A 22,080-nucleotide genomic window follows, 5' to 3' on the forward strand; every position below is an offset into this window, starting at 1 on the left:
TCTTCCTTGCTCTGGAAGAGTGGATGTTGGGAAGCAATTTTGGAAGCCGCCAAGGCCCACATCGGGCGCTATAATCAGATATGGATCTTGGCCGCCCCGCAAAGAGACTTCTTAGCAGACCCCTTTTTACGTGAAATGAATGTTGGCCACTTGCTTAACCCATTACGCACAAACATACAATACTATTAATTTGTTCGTGGCAGGCGCCAATATTTGAATATGGAATTCTACTATGGAAGTTAATTTAAATGCTATCAATGAATACTACTTAATACATTTATCCCTATTGCTAAGAGGCGCAATCTCTATTGAAAGGAACATTACTTTCGTTTTGCTGTCTTCTTTAATAATTCACGATTCCAATTATTTAATTATTAGTAGGTATCTCAATACTTTTATTTATGTGGCCATTTTAATACAGTGGCGAACGGTGGAGGAAGGCTGTGGAAGTCCGACATAAATAGCGGACTCTAAACTTTGCCAGTCACACTTAATTGATTTCATTGATATGAATTGCAGATGGTATTGATCAGTTTTTAAAATATTAACTCCTGCCTAGACCATATTATAATAGAGGGAGGCTAAGGAGAGATTACAAAAATAATGCATACTTTGTCAGTCGTACCTACTTATTTGTTTTCATTGATTACTAAGAATACGAATTGCAGATCAACCCTGCCTAAAGCAAACCATAATAGAAAAAAATATTCTATACGTACGATTGAAATGCCATGGAATAATTTTAGGTATTTTATAGAAGAATATCTTTATTTCATATCTATTATGGTTTGGTTTGGTTTAGGGATGGTTTACTTTAATTTTAAAAACCTAAATAATACCATCTGCAATTAGTATTTTAGTTCACTATTTATGTCAGATCTCCACAATCTATATACACTCTTCGCCACTGTTATTCGCCAATAGTACCTATACTGATTATGGTAGGTACGTTAAAATAAATATGAAATCGCTCTTACAATATACTTCAACCTTACCTAATCATGGCATGAATATGTATTTCCTATAGTTTTAGAAACTTTCAGAATAATATAGCAATATTATGAATATAAAACGATATTATTAGCACCTGGCTTTACGACATTGTGCGTCTGAATTCGATTGACAATGCGATCTCAAGATGAAGTATATCTATGCAACGATAATAATACGTCGTCATCCGTAATTAGGCATATCGTTGGCGTTCTCAATAACAAAGCGCCACTTACCGATATCGTATCGCGACCCTCCGAGCGCGTGCTCCGCGGAGCTGTAGCGAGCACATGGTCACGGCCGGCGGGGGGTCGTGGGGGCGCCAGGAGTATCGATCTCGCCGGCGAGCGGTGGCGTCGACCCCGCCCCACCCCACCCCACGAGACCGCAAGCGGCGCCCTTCCGAGGGAAAGCGGGACGCCCGCGACGTCTTGGCGGATTGAAAAGCGCGCGCCTACTTACCGCGCGGCCCGCCAGCGGTTCCATTGTGCCATATCACACACCTTCGTCGCTTATCGCAGGTGTAATAATTTACTTTCACATTGATAATGATAATTTGAATATTAAATAAACGTACCGGGAATTCGACCACTTAAAAGAATAGTTGACATATTTATAAGATTTGATACGACACAATGTTTCCCTCACGTATTGAGATTTATCGATAAAGTTTATTTCATTTTATACAACGTTATATTATTTTGATTGCGTCTGTGTATTCTCAATGTACCACATCCCAAATTTTCTTAATGTATTCGGCTTATAAAGTCGAACCTACATAATCATGAAAACACTTCTGACAAAATATAATTATTATAACCAATATAAAAAAATCTTTTTGAAAAAGTAAGACACTCCACGGGAATCGAACCTGCATCTCTCGGGTATCGCGCCCACGCACATATCACACTATGCTAAAGGAGTCATACTTAATTACGACAAATTTTAACTATAGGCCTTTTAATACTCGCTGAAGCGCTTCCCAAGTTGGGCTACCATTTGGCGATCGGCTTTTGTATTTTACAACGTTTTTCTTAGCTCGTATTCTTATTTGTCCGGTACAAATCTTGCAATCGTTTAACTAACTTCCCGACTAGCTAGACATTTGAAACTTTTAGAATATACCAGAACACGATGCCAATGCATTTTTTAATACTTTTAGCCATCTTTAAGTAGAATTGAATTCATTGTCAGTTAATTCTGTTTTGTATGAAAAGTTATTTCGACACCATTATTGGTTACTAGGGCTCTGGGGTCCTAGCAACTAAATTATTAATATATACATGCGTTACTATGGAAATCAATATGACATGTCAAGTACATTTTTTTTTTGATCGTTTAAGCTATTCAAGTCAAGTTTATATGGTTCAACAGAATTTAAAAACGTTGTACATAAAAAGTTCTTTTTGTCTTGTAATTATTAAGTTGTTAGTTACCACCTTAAAAATTAAAATAATGAATGTGTTTTTTTTATTATCTTATCCAAAGTGTCAAGTGGTTTCTGATTGTGCATTTCTTTGATTAGATTATAATTATTATTGTCAACGTACGTGTAGGAAGTAGCTATGAGATATTATACTGATTGATAAATCAAATTCGTAGTCCGGTGAAGCGTTAATTGACCTTCTACTTCCCCTTACCGCCGATGAATCGCGTTTATATTGTCAACAATTGTAACTCCACTTTATTTCCGAGTTGTTTACATTGAGTTAACTTCTTTCTACTGTACATAGTTATAGTCGATCCGATGTTACGACCACATTATTTATGGACGAGTTCGCAAAACAATCAATAGTGTAATAACACTACAGAATTTGATTAATTAGTATTAAATACTTTTCAAATATTTTTATTTCTTTTTTTACATAGCCCCACGCCCCGGCTGAACGCTAACCGAGAGAAATACTATGTAGTTAATTCCTAGTTTAATATAAGAAAACATATTCAAATAACTTTGTTAGTCCTCTTGGGTAGTATCTATTTTTTAAAATTTTAAGTCATGACAGTGACCATAATATCTTATAATATATCTACAACTTTCCTCGTCATGTTGTTATTCACAGAAATAAAAAACAGATGTCGATACGATTTAATTAAATTTGAAAGAACTGATTCATGTTAAGGCACACTAGTAATCGTTTGTAATAGTTTCTTCTTACTTCTATCAAATTATATGACTACTTCTTGTTACATCAATACATATTTTATGCATATTATAGTGTACGATTTGATGCACATTTATATGAATATTTGTAGTTACTTATAAACAGTTGAAAAGACCTGCGTACATAATATAATTACTCTCTTCCCCTCTTTTGTATAAAATAAAAGAAACAACTTGAAATTGATATGTTAAAATATGCTCTTGAGACATTTTTGCCCCTCCTGACGTCCTAAGACCCCAAACCATGTTGAAATTCTTTGGTTTTCATCTATCTACCATCTACCAAGCACTATTAGCGAAGAGTCTAAGACTAATCAATGCACTCCCCAAAGACATATACATTTTCCGTGATGTCCTGTGTATTTTGTTTTTGAAATTTTATTTTATTTTATAACATTGTTTTTTTTTATATATTTTTTTTTCTTCTTATTGATTTGCTATATATTTCATATAACTTGTTTGATGTGAATCAGCTTTTTTTTCAATTTAAATCTCATGTTGTAAACGTCCTGAACCCTGGCTTTTTATATCCACAATAATTTGTTTACAAAAAAACAGGTACTGTCCATAAAAAGACGCACTGCGCGTATGTATATTGAATGTACAATTCACCTAGATAGTGTATCTACCATAATACTTTCATTTCAATAATAATTGTTAGGTAGCGTTATTTTGTGAATGATCGGGCGAGTTATAGTGATCGTGCCCGATAGTCCTATTATAAACCAATCAATCAATGTCTATCAATGACTATCGTACGCTGCGATTAATAATTGAATTAGGCAATCGATCTGACGTGTTAATTATAATGAAATTGTCCTTGTAATCGTTCATGTAATCATCACAATAAATACCAACTAGTATTTAGAAAAATGCGGCCATAAATACTTAGGTACCTATCAACTGACATTTATTTAGTTTGTTTGGTGCCTATATGGATCAGTATCAAACTTTTATGGTATTTAGTGTAAGTAAATTAATGTACTTACGTTATCCGACAATAGTACGATTATTAATAACCAAAATACCCTTACAACTATGACGTGAATTATTCAGACTGTTTCACTAAGGCCCTCCTCCCACGGAGCAACTGAAATGCGACGGAACTGAAACTAAAATTCCAACCGGTATCTAGCTCCCGTGATGACATATGCGTGTGAAACATGGACCCTTAGTAAAAGAGAGATCCAGAAACTCAGAGTAGCACAACGTGGTATGGAGAGGTGCATGCTGGGTATAACGCGAAAGGACAAAAAGAGGAATGAGTGGATAAGGAAGCAGACAAGGGTTTGCGATGTAATAGAGTTTATTAAAAGCCTTAAATGGAGATGGGCTGGACACATAGCTCGAAGAAGAGACAATCGTTGGACAAATCTAGTCATCCAGTGGTATCCAAGAAGTACAAAACGTCCACAAGGTAGACCTAGCTGGATCGATGAAATGATAGAGTTCTGCGGAAGTACGTGGCAACGCAATGCACAGGACCGAGAGAAGTGGAAGCAACTTGAAGAGGCCTTCATCCAGCAGTGGATAGATTCAGGCTGATGATGATGATGATCTAGCTAATGTATTTCAATGGCGGCTCGCTGACGGCGAGACTGGAATCTCTCAGTTTCAAAACGGTCGCGAAAAGACGCGACATGCTTTGCTAGTCGCGCGGTCTCTCAAGTTTACAGTCACCGTAAAACAGTGGAACCAGCATCAGTAGATTCGGTGAAAAATCATATTTTCTTACCAAAATTGGTAGCACTGCGTAACAAGCGTCATGCTATAAAAACCATAACAACCCAAGACGTAAAAAGTACAAGATAAGCAAAATTGAAATAACATAGTTGTATTCGAGTAAACGCAGCAGCGTGCGTGTTGTCGGTTTTTGTACAAAACAGCTGATGGTCCAGTTTGACAGTTTGAGGTTATGTGATTTTTATTTCAAGTGGGTTTCAGTAGCACCGTGTGCGAAGCATCACATTGGTCAGTTCATGAGTTCCATCACCAACCAGTTCCGTCAGATTTCAGTTGCGCCGTGGGAGGAGGGCCCAACAGTTAGCTGAAAAAATAAATACATGGGAATATTCAACCTAACGTGTATTTATAAGATAAAATGACCCTAACACCATTATGGAGTGGGACAGATCGGATACAGCCAGAACCGAATGTAGGTACATATGTCGCGATTCGTGGATATGACGACACTTGAGGCATCGCAGGCAAGACTCTCATAGATACCACTTTTTCCCACAATACTTGATAGTCAACACCATTAAAGTGAGCCATACTATAATAATAAGTATAATAAAATTCCATAAATTAGTTTTTAGTCGATAACTATTCCGGTTTTCACACCATCACCATTATTGACAATGGTGTAATAACCGAAACAGCCATCGACTAAAAGTTAATTTGTGAAAACTAAAATATGCAGATATGTAGGTACCATTGTAAAATAAAATTCGTCCATGCAAAGAAATAAATATTATGGAACTACTTAATACTTACCTATGTACATATATCATTTGACAAACTATTTTTAGTAACGCTAGGTATTTGGATCTTATCTTTTTTATTGGAATGATACTCCTGTTTTTGACAAAGTTTACCAGACGTGTAACAGACGAAGACTGGGTAAATATCTAAACTTCTAAACTAAAAACATAATAAGTCCTACTCGTATCAGGTTGTATGCATAATTTTCGGGAGCACGGCGATCAGCGGGTTTTCTTTTCAAAATATGCTCGACCCTAGTTTCGCACACCCGATTCACATTCGCATTCCAAACTTTTTTCTTTGCTATCCACATCTGAATCTGACCCACTAGAAGTTCGCAAATTTCTCGGATACCTTTATTAATACCATCAGAACCAGTTTTTTTTTTTTTTTGCGACATCCTCAAATGATTGTATTTAAATTATGTGGGATAAGTATTATAATATATTATATTGTATCTTATTTTGTTACATTAGAATAGCTAACAACATCATAATAGCATTCATTGACTAATTTATACCTATAATAAAATTAATACACGCTGGAATGAATTTGTTTTGTATAATCGCAAACGGAGTTTAATTAAATAACTAGAAACAAACTTCGGTTGCACACTGTGTTTCTCCCTTTTGTTTTATAATCGCGTCAAAAAGCGTGTATTGCACAGATATTATAATTTTAAAGGTCAACGCCGTTTCGTTTCCCCTCGCCTGGCCAAATTGCACTTTTCACGCGCGACGACTTGCAGTGGCGGCGAAGTCGATTGACATTTGCGGGGCGCGCGCGCACTTGCAGCACGCCGCCCGCTTTTTTCGAAGAGAGCGCGATTTTCCCACGGCTCCCAGCGTCGTCTTGTCAATCCGCAAACTTGGCAACGCGCCAGTCGCGGCCAACCCTAGGCCCCCTTTGACATTCGTGCAGTCAGTTAACCGCTAAGATGTTAACGCTTCGCTATGAATACATTCTGTCGTCATTTTCCGCTTTGTTACTAAACGGATATCATAATATAGCCGTGTTATAATTAATAATTGAAATGCAGAGGTGTATTGATGACTGAGTCAAGTTGAATTGACTTGTGAGTAATTGCGATCGTAAATTCTACAAACTACAAATTAGCGTGTGTGTGACACATTGTGGATATATGCAATATGAACGTAGCGATACACCATGGCCCATAATAATTAATTTGAATGTCAAAATTCAACTTTTCTATAAACTAAAACATATTTCCTAATATACCTACTATATGTATGTAAATATCAGATATTAAATGTTTCAGAGCCAACAGGCATGTAAATTCATATTATCAGCACGTAGGGACGATTACGATCTATGAATAAGTTACATCAAGGTTTGGGACACAATATGTGAATTGTTAATGTAAAACAATGGATTATAAATAAAACCATCTTCATATATATAGGTTGTCTCTTTGCTCAATGCTTCAACGTTCACTTATCCATATAAAAATAATATGTAATATTATGATAGTGACTTTTTTTTTTAAATTAAAATTCTAATTCATTTCAAGGTTAGGAATAAAATACGATCCTTATTTGCGGAAAATATACAATATTACGGGTGATACACAATCGAAATCCCAATTCAACTCGATGACCTGTTCTTCGCGGTGGGTGTAAAAGTATCGTGTAGTAAAAGGTACGTAGGTTTGCACAATAGAAAATAATGATGATTTCATTGTCTACCTTTGTTATAGGCATGATAATATTGTTTACTTTTAATGCCTTTATTAAATAAAATTCTAATTTCCTATCACTTTTATGTTAAAAGTTAACAGTTACGAGTTGTTCACGACTCTATTGTTAGGGTTTAATTGCCTGTTTTAATGCATGCGTTAGCGCCGCGCAAATCCACTTTCCCGAACGACGCTCGTCATTTCAATACAATGTGTCCGATGCGGCGTAGGCGTCAATAAACATAACGTAACGCGTGAAGAGTGAAAATGATAAGAAAGCTCTTTATGGCCCCCATAAAGCGACAAAGCCTCGGGACCTTGACTCGGTTAGGCACCGCCACCGGCAATCCATGTCAAATCAATACGCCATTACGCATCCACAGGTAGTCGAGAAAATTACATTCAATTCATGATGTCTCGCGGTGGGGAAGGTAAATAAGTTAGTTATTCTCTCGCGCGATAAATTTTGCCGGCTGTTGTTTCGGTGGGCGGACATTGCTAATTTTAATGCTGTGACCGCAGGTGGCATGTCGAGAAAAATATTGTGCTTTTTCCCGCGTAAAATCCATTATTGACAAATTTACCGCGTTTTTTTAAATGACCGTAATAAAATAAAACAAACAATGCAGAGTTATGTACAATATTACTGGCCTACATATTTTTTGATGGCATAAATTGTTTTTAGAAAGAATTTTGTTTTATTATTCCGTGACTATTTATTTCATCCTGATTTTGTAATAATTGATAACAATATTTACAATGTAAATATCGTAATCGTTTTGTGTAGGTACAGGTTTCAATTTATTATGAATGCGATTCGGATCGTTTTATGAAACCTCCTTTAATTAACGATGTTACGATATTACCCGAATGGAAACAATAATTAGTACGGTATCGTTAATGGACCGTAATTGTATTAATGTGGTTAAAGGAATACAACTGTAGAGCTCCATCAGTCAATATAGAAATGTATAATAATTATCTTTAATGAAAATGTTATGAAACTTTATACTAAATATTCGTTTTTGTTTCAGATGGAGACCAGGGATCCTGGGAAAGCGGCTTGTCCTACGAATGTCGGTCGCTGCTTTTCAAGGCCCTTCACAACCTTATCGAGAGGTAAGCCAAGGGGATGCCTTTATTATTAAAAAAAAAAACCCCCTATTAATAAACACAAACAGCATAATATGTACCTATACCAACTGTTTTGTTATCTAATAATTAATGAAAATTTTCCTACTTCGTAATATATTAAGTACCTATTTAAAGTTTACTTTTTTTGTACAAGCTGTGTGTCGGTCAATTAATAAAAGTTCACGAATTATTTAACAGCATACCATTTTTATTGAAGGGTGGAAATTACCATTTATTTTCACATTTACGCGGATCACAGATCAATAGGTCGGTGGTGGTTATACTCATTAACATAGGTACTTTTTATGACGAATGGTAGTTAGCCATTCGCCTAATCCTAATCCATTGAGTCCTTGATGTGGATACAAAAACTTGAAGAGTTGATTATTATTGTATTAATAATATCGTATTTGTGGCTCTATTCTATAGGCTTCTAAAGGCGGCTATCGACAGTACTTTATCATATGTATGCTTATTGAGGTATTTTAATTGTTACAATAAGTTAACCGTCTAAACTGTCTACTGCTATTGTCAGCTAACTTATTGTAACAATTATAATACTCAATATATAAATATCATAAACTACCGTCGATAGCCGCTGATAGCCGCTTTGTGTATAGAATAGAGTAGACCCACTGACGTAAGTATGGTAGGTAATAACTGCCATCCTACCATCAACAGTTATCGTACTCCCTGAATAATATCAATTTCCAAAGTTTTTATTATATTCATTTTGATTTTGGGAAACACAGTTGTTGACTTACGTGCCGTATCTGTACCTATAATTGAAACAACCCTTTTCCGTATTGTTATTATTATATGTATTAATTATAAATCGTTAGGTTGTGTCGGTTCCACTAAATAATATTGCAGCAATTATGATATAAATCCTTCGCGGATGCGTTTAGCTGGTTGGAGGTGATGACAATGACAACTTCATGGTGACTGTAATTGTGACAGGTGCAGGTAGCTAGGTGATTGGTTAATTACTGTGGGAAAAACGGCATTGCGTGTTAATCTGTCGACTTCCTATAATTATTTGCCTACTTAACTATCGCTGTCGCCGTACAACAAATTACAACTTGGATCGGTTCTCAAAGAAAGTTGACGATTATAAGACGTATTTTAAACATTTGCGCATATATTATATTATGGCATGAGTCGATAGAAAATTTGCATGATAACGGTAAACGATATTTTTAAGGCTGCAAAAACCATATCGTCACTATAGGTACAGGCCAATAAATTATTGTCGTAACCCTCAAATATCAAATTGTTCAGGAAGTGAAAAAAACTATGGACATTGAATTTTCTTATTATTTTATATAATATTTATTTATTATCTTATATACTTTATTATTTATTATTATTTTATTACAAATTGAGTGGCTTACGCTATACGCACCCTGTGGCATACGTTTAGAGATGGTTACAGCATTTGGCTAGAATAATTTGGTACTGTTCGGTTAAAGCGGATACAGCGGAAAACGCATTTTGAAAATAGCCGATAAACTGGATTATTTGTTAGGTTAACCTAACCAAACCTAACCTAACCTAACACAACCTAACCTAACCTAACCTAAACTAACCCAAACTAACAAATAATCCAGTTTATCAGCTATTTTCAAAATGCGTTTTCCGCTGTATCCGCTTTAACCGAACAGTATCAATATTTTATGTCAAGTTACAGATGGCTTAAAAATAGTTTTTAATTATTTTGATATGAATTATTTTTTGGGATTTATGATACTTGGCCAGTTCGTGTAAGAGTATGCGATAAGTCCATTACCATCAAAATGTCACTTTGGTGAAATGTGAGGGCTACGGCAATAAATTGGTCGCACAGTGACAATGTATATAGTGCATTTATATCTAGTGCTATTTGTTGTTCATAATGTTGTTAATATAATTTACTGACAAACGCAAAGGTTCCAAAAATGTAATTAGAGAAATTTGAAATTTTTACGCAATATAATTTGTTCTAATTTTATAAACATTGAAACTGCACTGTACCTAATTTTATATAACGGTGAACAGCAAAGAAGGGTTGAGATGAGCTGTTGACCTTATTATTCGAGTCTGCTGCTCGCTTCTGTTGGCTCGGATTAAGTTACCTGCAGCTTGTAAAGTTTTATAAGCCGACTCACCTGGCGCGCCTGCCATTCACCAGTTGACACCGTCAATGAACGACCAGCTCGCAGATTACCGGGCCAGTGATGAATAATTACTTATCGAACAGTTATGATCTTTATTATAATTGTCTATCTGCTCGCTCTCTGCGGGCTGGTATTACCTATTTGATGGTTTAGATCAGGGGTAGTCAACCTTTTTATACCTACCGCCCACATTATTTGTATCTCTGTTAGTAGTACAATTTTCTGATCGCCCACCGGTTCCAATTAATTGTGATTTACAAAGTAGGGAAGTAACTTTGCTTTATAAAATTTATATAGCAGAGTTACAGCAAGTTAAAGCATATAATAATACTTACTTACCAAATACCTTTATGTCAGACTTTCGCTGAGTTTGGCGGAATAAATCTTTTTAAAACAACTTACTGTAGTTAAATATATCTTTTTATTTATACTTTGCATACATAGAAGCATGATGTCTGATAAATTACATTGTAATGGAAATGTTTTTAAAACCCTTAGCGCCCACCATGAAAGTTGGAACGCCCACTAATGGGCGGTAGGGACCAGGTTGACTACCCCTGGTTTAGTCTGTTTATTCATTACCTACGTTAAATTTTTGCGGCATTTGTGTTGAGTTCTACCGCCGCATTTGGAACAATGTTATTCGAAAGTTATCTATTACAAACCGTGCTGTGAATCCTTGGAGGACCAGGTTGACTACCCCTGGTTTAGATTAATTTAGTTATAATTTTGATTAATAGTCAAGGTGAAATGTTCACCCCATTTTTGTACACATTAATATGTACTCCGTAAATACGGCACGTTAAAAACCTGTGAATTTCCCAAGTGGTCGTAAAATAAGTAGGTAAATAAGTAATATCTCAAAATTATTTTCTTACATTTTATGTGAACGTCTCAAACTAATAATTTAACACTCACTTTAAGAAAGGATATTACACGGATTGATACACGGCGATATGCCAATAACCAAATCATAGTAGGTATATTGCTGGTAAATTTGATTAGGTACCTACTAGTTACTATGTAGTGCCATGTGGTGGTACCTTCTGAAACAGTGGTTTCGGGATAGAATCTCGCCGACTGGGGAACGTGTTGGTTTTTCAATCAATAGGTACAATGGTTCCTATATTCCCACCCCTGTATTAGGTACTTTGTGCTAACGATTCACATGCAGCATTAAATCAGTTAAATACCCGGTTATCACATAATAATGTTTGAAGGTTAGATGTCGACAAACAAACCACATATATTTTTGCGAGAAATTGGATAACTACTTCCACCACTCGCGAGCATAAAACATCTTCACAATTCGCGTTTGACGTAACACACAAAGCTTCTTCTTCCTCTCCCGGGAGCTCTTTATGTCGCGGGAGCTCTATCTTTTTCCATCCCCCAGCGGGCTCTGGCGGCAACGAAAAGAGTTTTCCGTGTTCGCAATTTCCCCCCACTTCATATTATATCTATCTGTCACGCTTGACATTCAGCAACATTGTAATTTTACTCGATGCCTTTTGAATTTGGCAACTTGCGCTATGCTTTTGAAGCCTTGAGCGTGTTTCAATTCAGTGCTGAGTGAAGTCCTCCCCAAACCTTTTCCACTATTCTCGGTATTTCGCTTAATATGTCGTAATAATTGAAGACTTATTTGGGATATGGATGAATCGTGAAATGATTTCTCAATGTGTAATTGAATCCTAATTATTCACGTATTATGCAGTCTCACGGATCCAATGAACAATCACATACATGTCAAACGCGTAAGGCAATTCTATCGAAAACTAAAAACATGGATGGCTGATATGGACAAGTCGCCATGTTTCAATATTTCAATCCGCTAAATATTGCTAAAATAATATACACAACGGGAAATAATTCTCGCATGATATCATCTGCCCAAAGATGATTTCCCATTCGTCAATTTTATAGTAGAAATATAGTAAACGTTACGAGATCATTGCTAGTAGTGAAAGTGTACGTAGGTTCAAGATATTGTTAGGCAATTTGAAGTGAGCGTAGGCAGCGATGATCGTTGACTCTCAGTTGCCGGCTAGTCTGCACTTCGCGTCGACACCGTACAAGGAGCTATAACGAGGTCGAGCCAATAGGACGTATAATTTCCTCCAAGACTGTTAAGTATAGCTGCTGAACGAATGTTCAGCAATTAATTATTCTGATTGACCAACTTTCCACCCTTGTTTGGTTTGAGATCTCCCAAAACTGCCTGCGGTATATTCACTAGACGTGTCGGTCCGTGGCCGGCTAAAAGCAATTTAATACGTTTGTATTAGAGTGAATTAAACTATGCGAACTTGCAAGTGTCCAATCGCGCTTACATTAAATTTGTTGACTCATTACTGAGGACTTCGTGGTCATTCATATTCAGCTTACAATTATCTTGGAGATGTTTCAGGCCATTGATAAAATAAATATTCTGTTGCATTCTTGATTCGATCGATCCAGCGTGCGGGCGTTGCACACTGTCAACAGTTGACGACGCTGACAATCGCGCTTTCAAAGAACTGAACTGAGTCCATCGAAGAGAGATGATTGAGAGTCTGTCTTTTCTCCTTGGCTCTTCAATTCAAAGGATCTCAACTCATACGTGGCCTAGTTGGTAGAGCAGCCATCTCTAAACCTGCTGGTCGCATGTTCGATCTCGCGCCTGACATTGCATGTTAAATGTGTTTGGTCTATTGCTAGGGCCCAGTTGGTAACCACTATTCTAAGTAATAAGGGTTCTTTGATATTATAAACTCCACCCTATGGCACGTATGCTCTGTTTCGGAGTGAACATTTTATAATTTTGGCAATATTAAATTATTTTTACATTACGACAAACTGCAAAATTTAATGCAATATGGCATCGTCAGTTTCGTAACATGTTGAGGTCGAATGATAAGATATTGAGAAAATGTCCATATGAATGTGTGATGTCTTGTTAAATCAAAACGACTTAAATATTTATTCGCAGAGTGAAACTAAATTTATATGTTCTAATGGATTTAAGTTTTGTACAATTCCATTTTGCCACGACCACTTCCCAGCCTAGCACAATGACTTTTCGTATATATCTACTATCGTCGTAAGTAGACGAATCACAAAAGGAAATGCGTCTCACTCAATCCATTAAAATTTTAATTCAAATTCTATCAAGTACCTTCGGTCGATTATAAATCTATATGTGGTAAAAAAAATCCGAGCATTCCTTTTTTAAATACACTTCTCACTCAAAAAGAAATTTCTGATTAAGATTTTTCCCAGTTAACGAAGGTTATTTATTGATGAGCAAGATTATGTATGCGAAATCATTTAAAGAATACGTAGCACCTGTGATAGACATACTTATTAATTATTGTAGAATACAATGAAAGGTTCACCAACTTTGAGAATCATGAAATCGCACCCAAATTAGCATTTCAGCCTCTCCTAGTTGATGTCATGAAGGCACACAAAGAACTATAGATTGTATTGATTGAGATCTCAGTAGACAACATTGTTATTTCATTGTTTGCTGCTAAGATATTATGTCTAATTGAAATTTGATCATAATAATAGATAAATGGACACAGCCTTCCAATAAGAAACGGTTCCCTACCCCTAGTTTAACACATCAAAGAAATACGTATACGTAATAATTATGCTGTATGCCATAATTTATGATTTAATCTTAATGCAGTTTTCGTGAAGCGGTCAAACCAAATAATAACATCGCAATAATGTCCCGAAGTAGAACTTCGCGGCCGAGTTAGTTTTCCGCAACTCGGTCTCTTGGCGACTTGAACTTTTCCAAACAAAACACTCACGCGTTGCTCGTGTAGTGTTTTTCTTCTACTGTTTTGTTCGAACTTTTGCTTCCCACTTATTATTTGAATATAGTCTGAGGCTTGCGGTTTCCGGTTCCGCTTGCGATCTTCGCTGTGATATAACAAAACAATTTTTGAAGATACTCAATTTCGCGGAGAGAAACGTCGACACATTTCCAATCGCATACAAATGACGAACAACGTTTATTAGTAGGTACATACAGTGCCCCGCCCCATTATTCTTCTATCGTTGAAGTAAAACTTTCCCTCCTTTATTTTTGTAGTTTGGTATTGATAATGATTTATTATAACCAACATAGAAATAAACATCTCAAACTGTGCGGCAGGTCATCAACGACTGCCCTATACTAGAAAAAGAGCGATGGACTCTCAGGACTCTGTGTAGACAGCACAACCACGAAATTGACCTACAAAAACCTTACGAAATACTAAACAACAAAACAACACATGGACACTACACAAAATATTTATTTCTGACCATAAAGAAAATTAAAGATATAAATGGAGCAACATAATTAACTACACATCAATGCAACTAACCCTCCCAACTAGGGAATCCAATCCCGAGCCAAAATTCTGATCCCGGGATTTCGGGATTACAGTTTGACAATCCCGGGATTGGCATTTTTTCCATTGTTAATAAAAAAAAAATATATTTACAAATAGCATTGCTAAAATCGGTCAAAAATAAATCTAGTATAATTTATACTATTTAAGACATTTATTGTTAATATTGTATTCGTTCAATCTTAGAAATACACAAGTTTAACGGAGTAAATAATATTGTAATTTAAATAATAATGTGAATTTAATAAGAGATTGCTGTTTCGGATAGTAAAGACTTAATGAATGGGTTAGCGAGATTTAAAATAGTAAAGCAAATAATCATGGCGTACTTATGGCCTTTCCGCTTCATAAATGTAATTAGTCAGACAAATATGAAACTGCCGTAAAACGTATGATATCATGGTGATCACTTTGTGAAAAGTGCGAAGCATTGTTTTTTTTTCCAATTTTCCATTTTTAATAATTTATGTGAAAAAATAAAATGAATCGGCAACCTACACATGGGTATAAATCAATCTTCATTCAAACTCAGTTTATTTCTAATGTAGTTGTAGTAATGTCTATATTTTCGCTTTTATTCTATTTTCCATAAAAATTTATAAAAAAATCAATCCCGAAATCCCGGGACTATGTTTATCAATCCCGGGATTCATAGGTATCGAATATAGCTCGGGATCCCGGGATTGGAGTCCCTACTCCCAACCACCTTGTACGAAAAAGCAAGGGCATGGTTATTTATATTAAAAAAAACGAAATGGCAACCAACTAATAAATCAATATATTATATAGAATTTATTGCACATACCTACATTGAAATGATTTCCCAGTTAAGCCGACTTGGCGGAACAAATTAATTGTCGCGCGATTATATATATTGCAGGTGTAATATACACACTATGCTATGAACATGGTTATTTTTTTAGTTTGTTAAGTTTGCCTTCCCTCCACTGGTGTTTTAGTAGTAGGTACCTACCTAAATTCTTTTTTATGCTTAGAATTTGACTGCTTCTCGCCTCTATGAATGAGACCCAATTCTGTTGGAAGAACTTTACAATTCTGTAGAGGTATCCTGTTGTTCCCGATGCCAAGGAATATATTAGTAGGTGTCTCTAAGGAGATCTACAAGTTGTAACTACACTCTGTGCCGCTTAAATTTGGGGCAATTATAGCACTATGTCTTCAATGCCATCACATCCATACGCTCCAGTCCATGGTATCGCATTTTTACCCACACTGTGGCCCGATTTTAGTAAATGCTAGAGATTATACTCTACATATCAATATACCCAAATACAATAATATGTAAACTTTGAAGTCAGATAGGTACCTACCGGTGGAGAAGGGTGGAGGTAGGCTGTTAAGATCCGCCATAAATAGTGCTCATTAAACTTTGTTAGTCATACGAATTTATTTTTATTGAAATAAGACTGCAATTTACAGACGGTGTTGGTTAGTTTTTAAACATCAATAATTGAACCCTATCTACCCAAACCATAATAGTTTTGGTACGAGTATATTTTGGGCGATACGACAGAATTGTGCACACTTTTTCATTCATACTTAGATACTACTTGCTTTCGTTGAATTAATAATACATTATTTTTGGTTATTTTTTTTTAAATCCATTACGCGCTGCCCAAACCAAACTATAATTTATAAAATATATTATTCTAGTTATAAAATTTTCATTATGTATGATGTAATTGCATAATTTTAGATATTTTATAGATAAACGAATATTTTTTTTACTATTATCTATTATGGTTTGATTTCGCAAGGCTTAATTGAATTTTAAAAACTAACCAACACCATCTATAAATAATGTTAGTCTTATTTCAACGAAAACAAATATGTATGACTGACAAAGTTAAATGTGCACTATTTATGGCGGATCTTAACAGCCTGCTTCCACCCTTCGCCACTGGTACCTACAGTGCCCTTTCGTAGTAGGTATGTACATGTGAATATTTGTAGTTTTTATCAGTGCATACACTTGTTGGGGAAGTATTCTCATCAAAACATCGGAAAATATCGTAATTTACTGAATTTTAATTGTAAGAAACATATTTTATATTTCTCTTTTCCGTGTTTTCGCCAAATAGACCGGGGATCGCAAAAGAAACAGCGTCTGTCATATTATGTAGATGTAGACGAGACACACAGCAGTGCACATGAAGTACAAAGTTGCGAAGGTGAGGAGTGGGAACCACGACCACTTCCCAGCCTGGCGCAACGACTTTTCGTACCTATATATAGGTACTATCGTCGTAAGTAGACGAATCGCAAAAGGAAGTGCGTCTCCCTAATTATGTATACTAAATCGATCACAGCACATGGACTAAAAAATGGTTTCGAAATAATATTATAGATATGGCTGTTATGACTGACTTGCACAATATTTTTTTATGCTGATAAAATCATTACATGCATTATCACGTCTTTGTTTCAAAATAACACATAATTTGTCACCATTATGACTAAATATTTTGTTATTTTTGTGACTAATAAAATTACCTACGGAATACAAGACGTTTTCAGCGTTGTGTTTATTGCAACTTGCAATTGGAGCAATCTAATTTTATTTGTAATTTCCATTTCCTCAAAGCAAAAACCAGTACCTACGCAAATACCAATTATTTATCATGATTGTTTTTCTTTCTTTCTTGATGTCTCCATTTGTCTTCAGATCAAACACCATGATAGCCATGTAACGTGTTCTTGATTATTTTTATTGTGCTGCTACTTTTACTACAAAAGTACCTTATCGCATTGTAAGTTGAGTAAGGTTCCATGGTTTGGGCAAGAACACTATCTTAGAAAGAGTGGGAGGGTCGCCGATCGAAACAAGGCAATACAACAGGCGCGATATAACAAGCCCTCCAGATGTTACGATTTCGTTAGGATTGGGACTAAAATTTGGTTCGTATTAGTCGTAGTTCGTCGAGGTAGGGTGATGTTGCCAAGCGGCCCTGTCAAATCGTTTCCTTACGATTTGACTGGGAGTTTACGTTTAATAGTAGATCATACATTTTTGGTATATCGATAAAAATAAGCAAAAATAGCTTCCCCGTGCGTTTGAAGCAAGGTTTCAACAGACAAAATATAAACATCAGCGCATCTATTCTATATACAAGACTGCTAGCGGCAGCTATTGAGGGTAGTTTTGTATCGAATTATTAATAATTGCACTTATTGTTACAATTACAATTAGTTGAAATTATTGTTGCAATAAATGCTATGTTTTAACAGCACCTTTCTTGGGTGTGCTAAATTTTAGAGCGAGATGGACAATTTTTACTGTTTAGATTGCTAACGTATTGTAACAATTGTAATACTTCGATACAAAGAAATGAAAAACTACCCTCGATAGCTGCCGATAGCAGTCTTGTGTATAGACCTAGATGCGCTGGTAGGAATATTATGTTGGCCAACCAAAGCAGAACTCATGAAATGAGACGTTTAAATTCTGTCGGAGATAGCGACCGTCGAGTCAATAAACAGAATGGTCCCCCGCCCACTTCCTGCGTAAGCGTAAGGGAAGGAAGCCTATCTTTAACCAGCCTTGCAATCGTTACGCATGTTTTAAGTTTACGTTTTATTATTCGCGAGTAGAGCACGCGTTACGAATAGTATTTTCCACGTAGGTATGTCATTTTTACCTATAACTATTCATAAGCAAAGCAATCTATATAGCCTTGATTTGGTAATAAATAATAATATGTAAGTCAAGTTTAGTCGAGAGAGCAAGAAAATAATATTATACATATTTGTACAGCCGGCGATGAACGATTCGAATGATTGTTATACCGCTCGGCTAATTTATCGTTTATCACGTCGGCCGTTTACCGTTTATTAAAACAACCTTAAATTGTAATTTGCCGCGTTCGACCATCGCATCACATCGCAGTCATTCATTGTAATAATAATAATATTATACATTAGGTTATTGTAATCTGACAAAGAATGGTTGTAGCAGTATGTATCGCCGTTTACACTGCAGTGAAGTTGGTCGCGCGGCGCCCGTTCGCGATCGCGACGCCATCTCTGTGCGGCTGTTTGAATTTCGAAGCGGCTGTCGCTTTTCCCGCGAAAATGTTACGTTCTGACAGCTAGGGATTTTCCGAGAATACGCGCTACGTTTTCCTTTTCAATAATATTTACCAATTATTGTTTAGTATGGCGCTCTCCTAATATACGCAGTACATATCGTCGGTGTTTTGTAAAAAGGGCGAACTAACCAAAATGCTACTTTACAGGAGGAGGGTTTTTAACTTTTGACATTTATTTGTTTTTTACCTGTAGATGATTATAAATATTTAACAAGTTTATAATAAAGCTTAGAAAGAATACTGTCATTATAATAGGTATTATTATATAATATTTTAAAAGGCCTAATATGTCACATTTGCTTTTTATTTCGTAATTTTAATTAATTTAATTTTAGTCGATTATCATTTTTAAGTACTTTCCTGTGGAGATAAAAATTCGCCGTTTTTACACAACAAAGCTAGTGGGGTACATATTGTATTTTCATTATAATCTCGATTTCGCTAAAATGGCTGATTCGCCCTTTTTACAAAACACCGACGATATTAATAACAGAACAATTAATGGAAATATGCATTTTTTATTTTTAAATATCTAATCTAATTACATAATTAATAATAATCTAACCTTTGTCGTTTTTTTGCTTTGAGAAAAAAAATGTATTTTTCCTTTTTAAATCTTAATACGATCGATGGCAATTAAAAAACCACTCATCATCATCAGCCTGGATCAATCCGCTGTTGGATGAAGTTTTTCCAATCTGATTCCATTCCCCGATTGTGTGCGTTACATTGCAAAGTAGAGGTAACTCATTCAAGTGGTAGGTATCATAGGCGATGCCAAAACAACTGCCAATCGCTTTTGTCGTACACATGGTGCCACTGTAGAATGGTGACTACTGCAGAATTTTAACTATTCCATAGATTCAGCGGCCTTGGCTTTGTCCACCTTTCGGACATTTTCTACGTCTCAGGTTCCACTAGACGACAGGATTTATTCAGTGATTCAACAAATTTACCATGAACCAATTAATTATTGATGAGTTTACGACTTGATTTCACATCCTACCTTTCTTAATTGAATCCGATTTTGCTACGAATACAATGATAAATAATTTGAAATTTCATTAAGAAAATCGTCATCGGACCATCCACTCACTGGATGCAAATACAGTGGAACTCGGTTATTACGATTACGGACATAGCGAAATCTCGGATGTAATGAGGAAACATCGTTGACATTTTAGTTTATGATTTTCTCCACACATTCATTCACTTTTATAACGAGCTACTTATCAGATATACCGAGCAAAAATATTGTCAAAAATTTTCTTAAAACTGTTAAATGTATCAATCATTTAAAAACATTTTCGACCCTAAGCAATAAAATCCGACCGTAGACTGATGCCGCCGGGATCGGATTACATTGATGACACTAGTTAAGTGTCTAAGTACCTAATTGGTGTTATCGCCGACAAACATTGAAAAAGCATCCACACATGGTTGAAATTTCATGTAAAAAATTCAAGCTGAAGTCAGTAGGTACCTACCAGCGTTCATCACAATAAACAACATCTTTTGTAGTTTATGAATGCCATGCTTGTTTCGAGGAAAAATTCTAATCGTGTATTTTTGTTTGAATTGCGACTTTTTGTATTATGTGACGCTCATTTAAAAATACCTATTCTCTGATATAACAAGTAATGTTTATAACAAGCAAATTCAGTCGGTCCCATCTTCCTCGTAATAATAACCAAGTTCGACTGTATACCTAAAATGATCACCATCTCAAATGGTCTGCCCGCATAATATTGTTAGAACCCCCCTCCCTCTGTTAGACGGCCTTTCATAATTTTTTTGTCATCCCACATTATGTAAAATAAAGTATCGGCATCGATATCTCTTGAATAGGTGTTTCTTGTTCTTTCCATGCCTCACTCATGTGTCCCCACTGTGGTGGCAATGCATGATAAATGCTTGGAAAAATGATTTTGTCGGTGTATGCTATTCAAGCACCTCGGAAGGATATAAGTACATGTACATCTACTCAAACTTGCTTCCCATTCACTTCTCTGTCACAGCGCCTTGGGCCAGTACCTACTGTAAACTGTAAAGACTGCTTGTATTTATTATTTTAAATAGTAAACAGCCGTTATGTGCACCCCTACATCCAATTACTGGATCAAAGCGTCCATATGTCCCTACGAATGTATCCTGCAAAATAAGCATTGATGTTTTATATTTTACTCGGTGATAAATTTCTTTCCTCTTTTGTGTTTCAGGTGTCTGCTGTCCCGAGACTTTGTTAGACTCGGGAAGTGGTTCGTTCAACCTTACGATGGCGACGAGGAAGACATCGCTAAAAGGTAAATTAGTTACTATTCAATAGGTCAGAAATAACATGGAAGTTAACAGTGTGCGCTTGTTGCCCCTAACTTGTTCACAGCTGGATGTCTTGAGCTTCCTATATTAAACTCTTGGAGATCTCTGTGTATTTTTTCTTAAGTGTAAAATTGTACTTCGTTCTCCTCCAAACATTTATTTATCATCTAATGTCACTATTTTAAGGTTTAAATACTTTCAAAATATATATATATATATATAATATGACGTTATTATTGCAAGCTAAGTTTAATTAACATATTTGGTTAATTGTGACCCTTAACAACTAAAATGAACTTTATTCATTCGAAAGAATTGGTTTAAATCAATGTTTATTTTTGCTTCAGCTGCTGGCATCTATCATTCTCGTTTGCATTCTTCGTGCACGGCGAAAGCACGGTGTGTGCTAGTGTGGACGTCCGCCAACATCCGCCCGTTCGGAGACTCACCAAACTACCGCCCGATGCCCATAATCCTAAAGGTAACAGAAGACTGTTTATCTAATCTTTAAATGGCCTCTCATACACAAACTCGGCACGACTGCAATTATTTGTCATCATTTTGTGTGATTTAGCTACCGTTCGCGCTAGCAACGTGGTTGAAAATGTTCTACGCAAATCTCATTAAAGGGTGTAGT

The 22,080-nt window shown here is 35.9% G+C and overlaps 1 protein-coding gene across 4 annotated transcripts in view; it reads left to right on the top strand.

The window, feature by feature from the left end:
* Positions 1-22,080, top strand: part of skd (mediator complex subunit skuld) — a 222,147-nt gene that overhangs the window by 166,406 nt on the left and 33,661 nt on the right. For all 4 annotated transcript variants that reach the window (XM_085958364.1, XM_085958365.1, XM_085958366.1 and 1 more), the window contains exons 3-5: positions 8,369-8,453; positions 21,344-21,427; positions 21,791-21,924. In XM_085958364.1, coding sequence (XP_085814490.1) covers positions 8,369-8,453; positions 21,344-21,427; positions 21,791-21,924 — 303 coding nt within the window. The remainder of the gene's footprint in view (positions 1-8,368; positions 8,454-21,343; positions 21,428-21,790; positions 21,925-22,080) is intronic.

The sequence above is a fragment of the Rhyacophila brunnea genome, unplaced genomic scaffold (genome assembly GCF_057557595.1).
Source record: "Rhyacophila brunnea isolate RB1 unplaced genomic scaffold, BYU_Rbru_1.0 scaffold_7, whole genome shotgun sequence".
In the NCBI taxonomy this organism is placed as follows: Eukaryota; Metazoa; Arthropoda; class Insecta; order Trichoptera; family Rhyacophilidae; genus Rhyacophila; species Rhyacophila brunnea.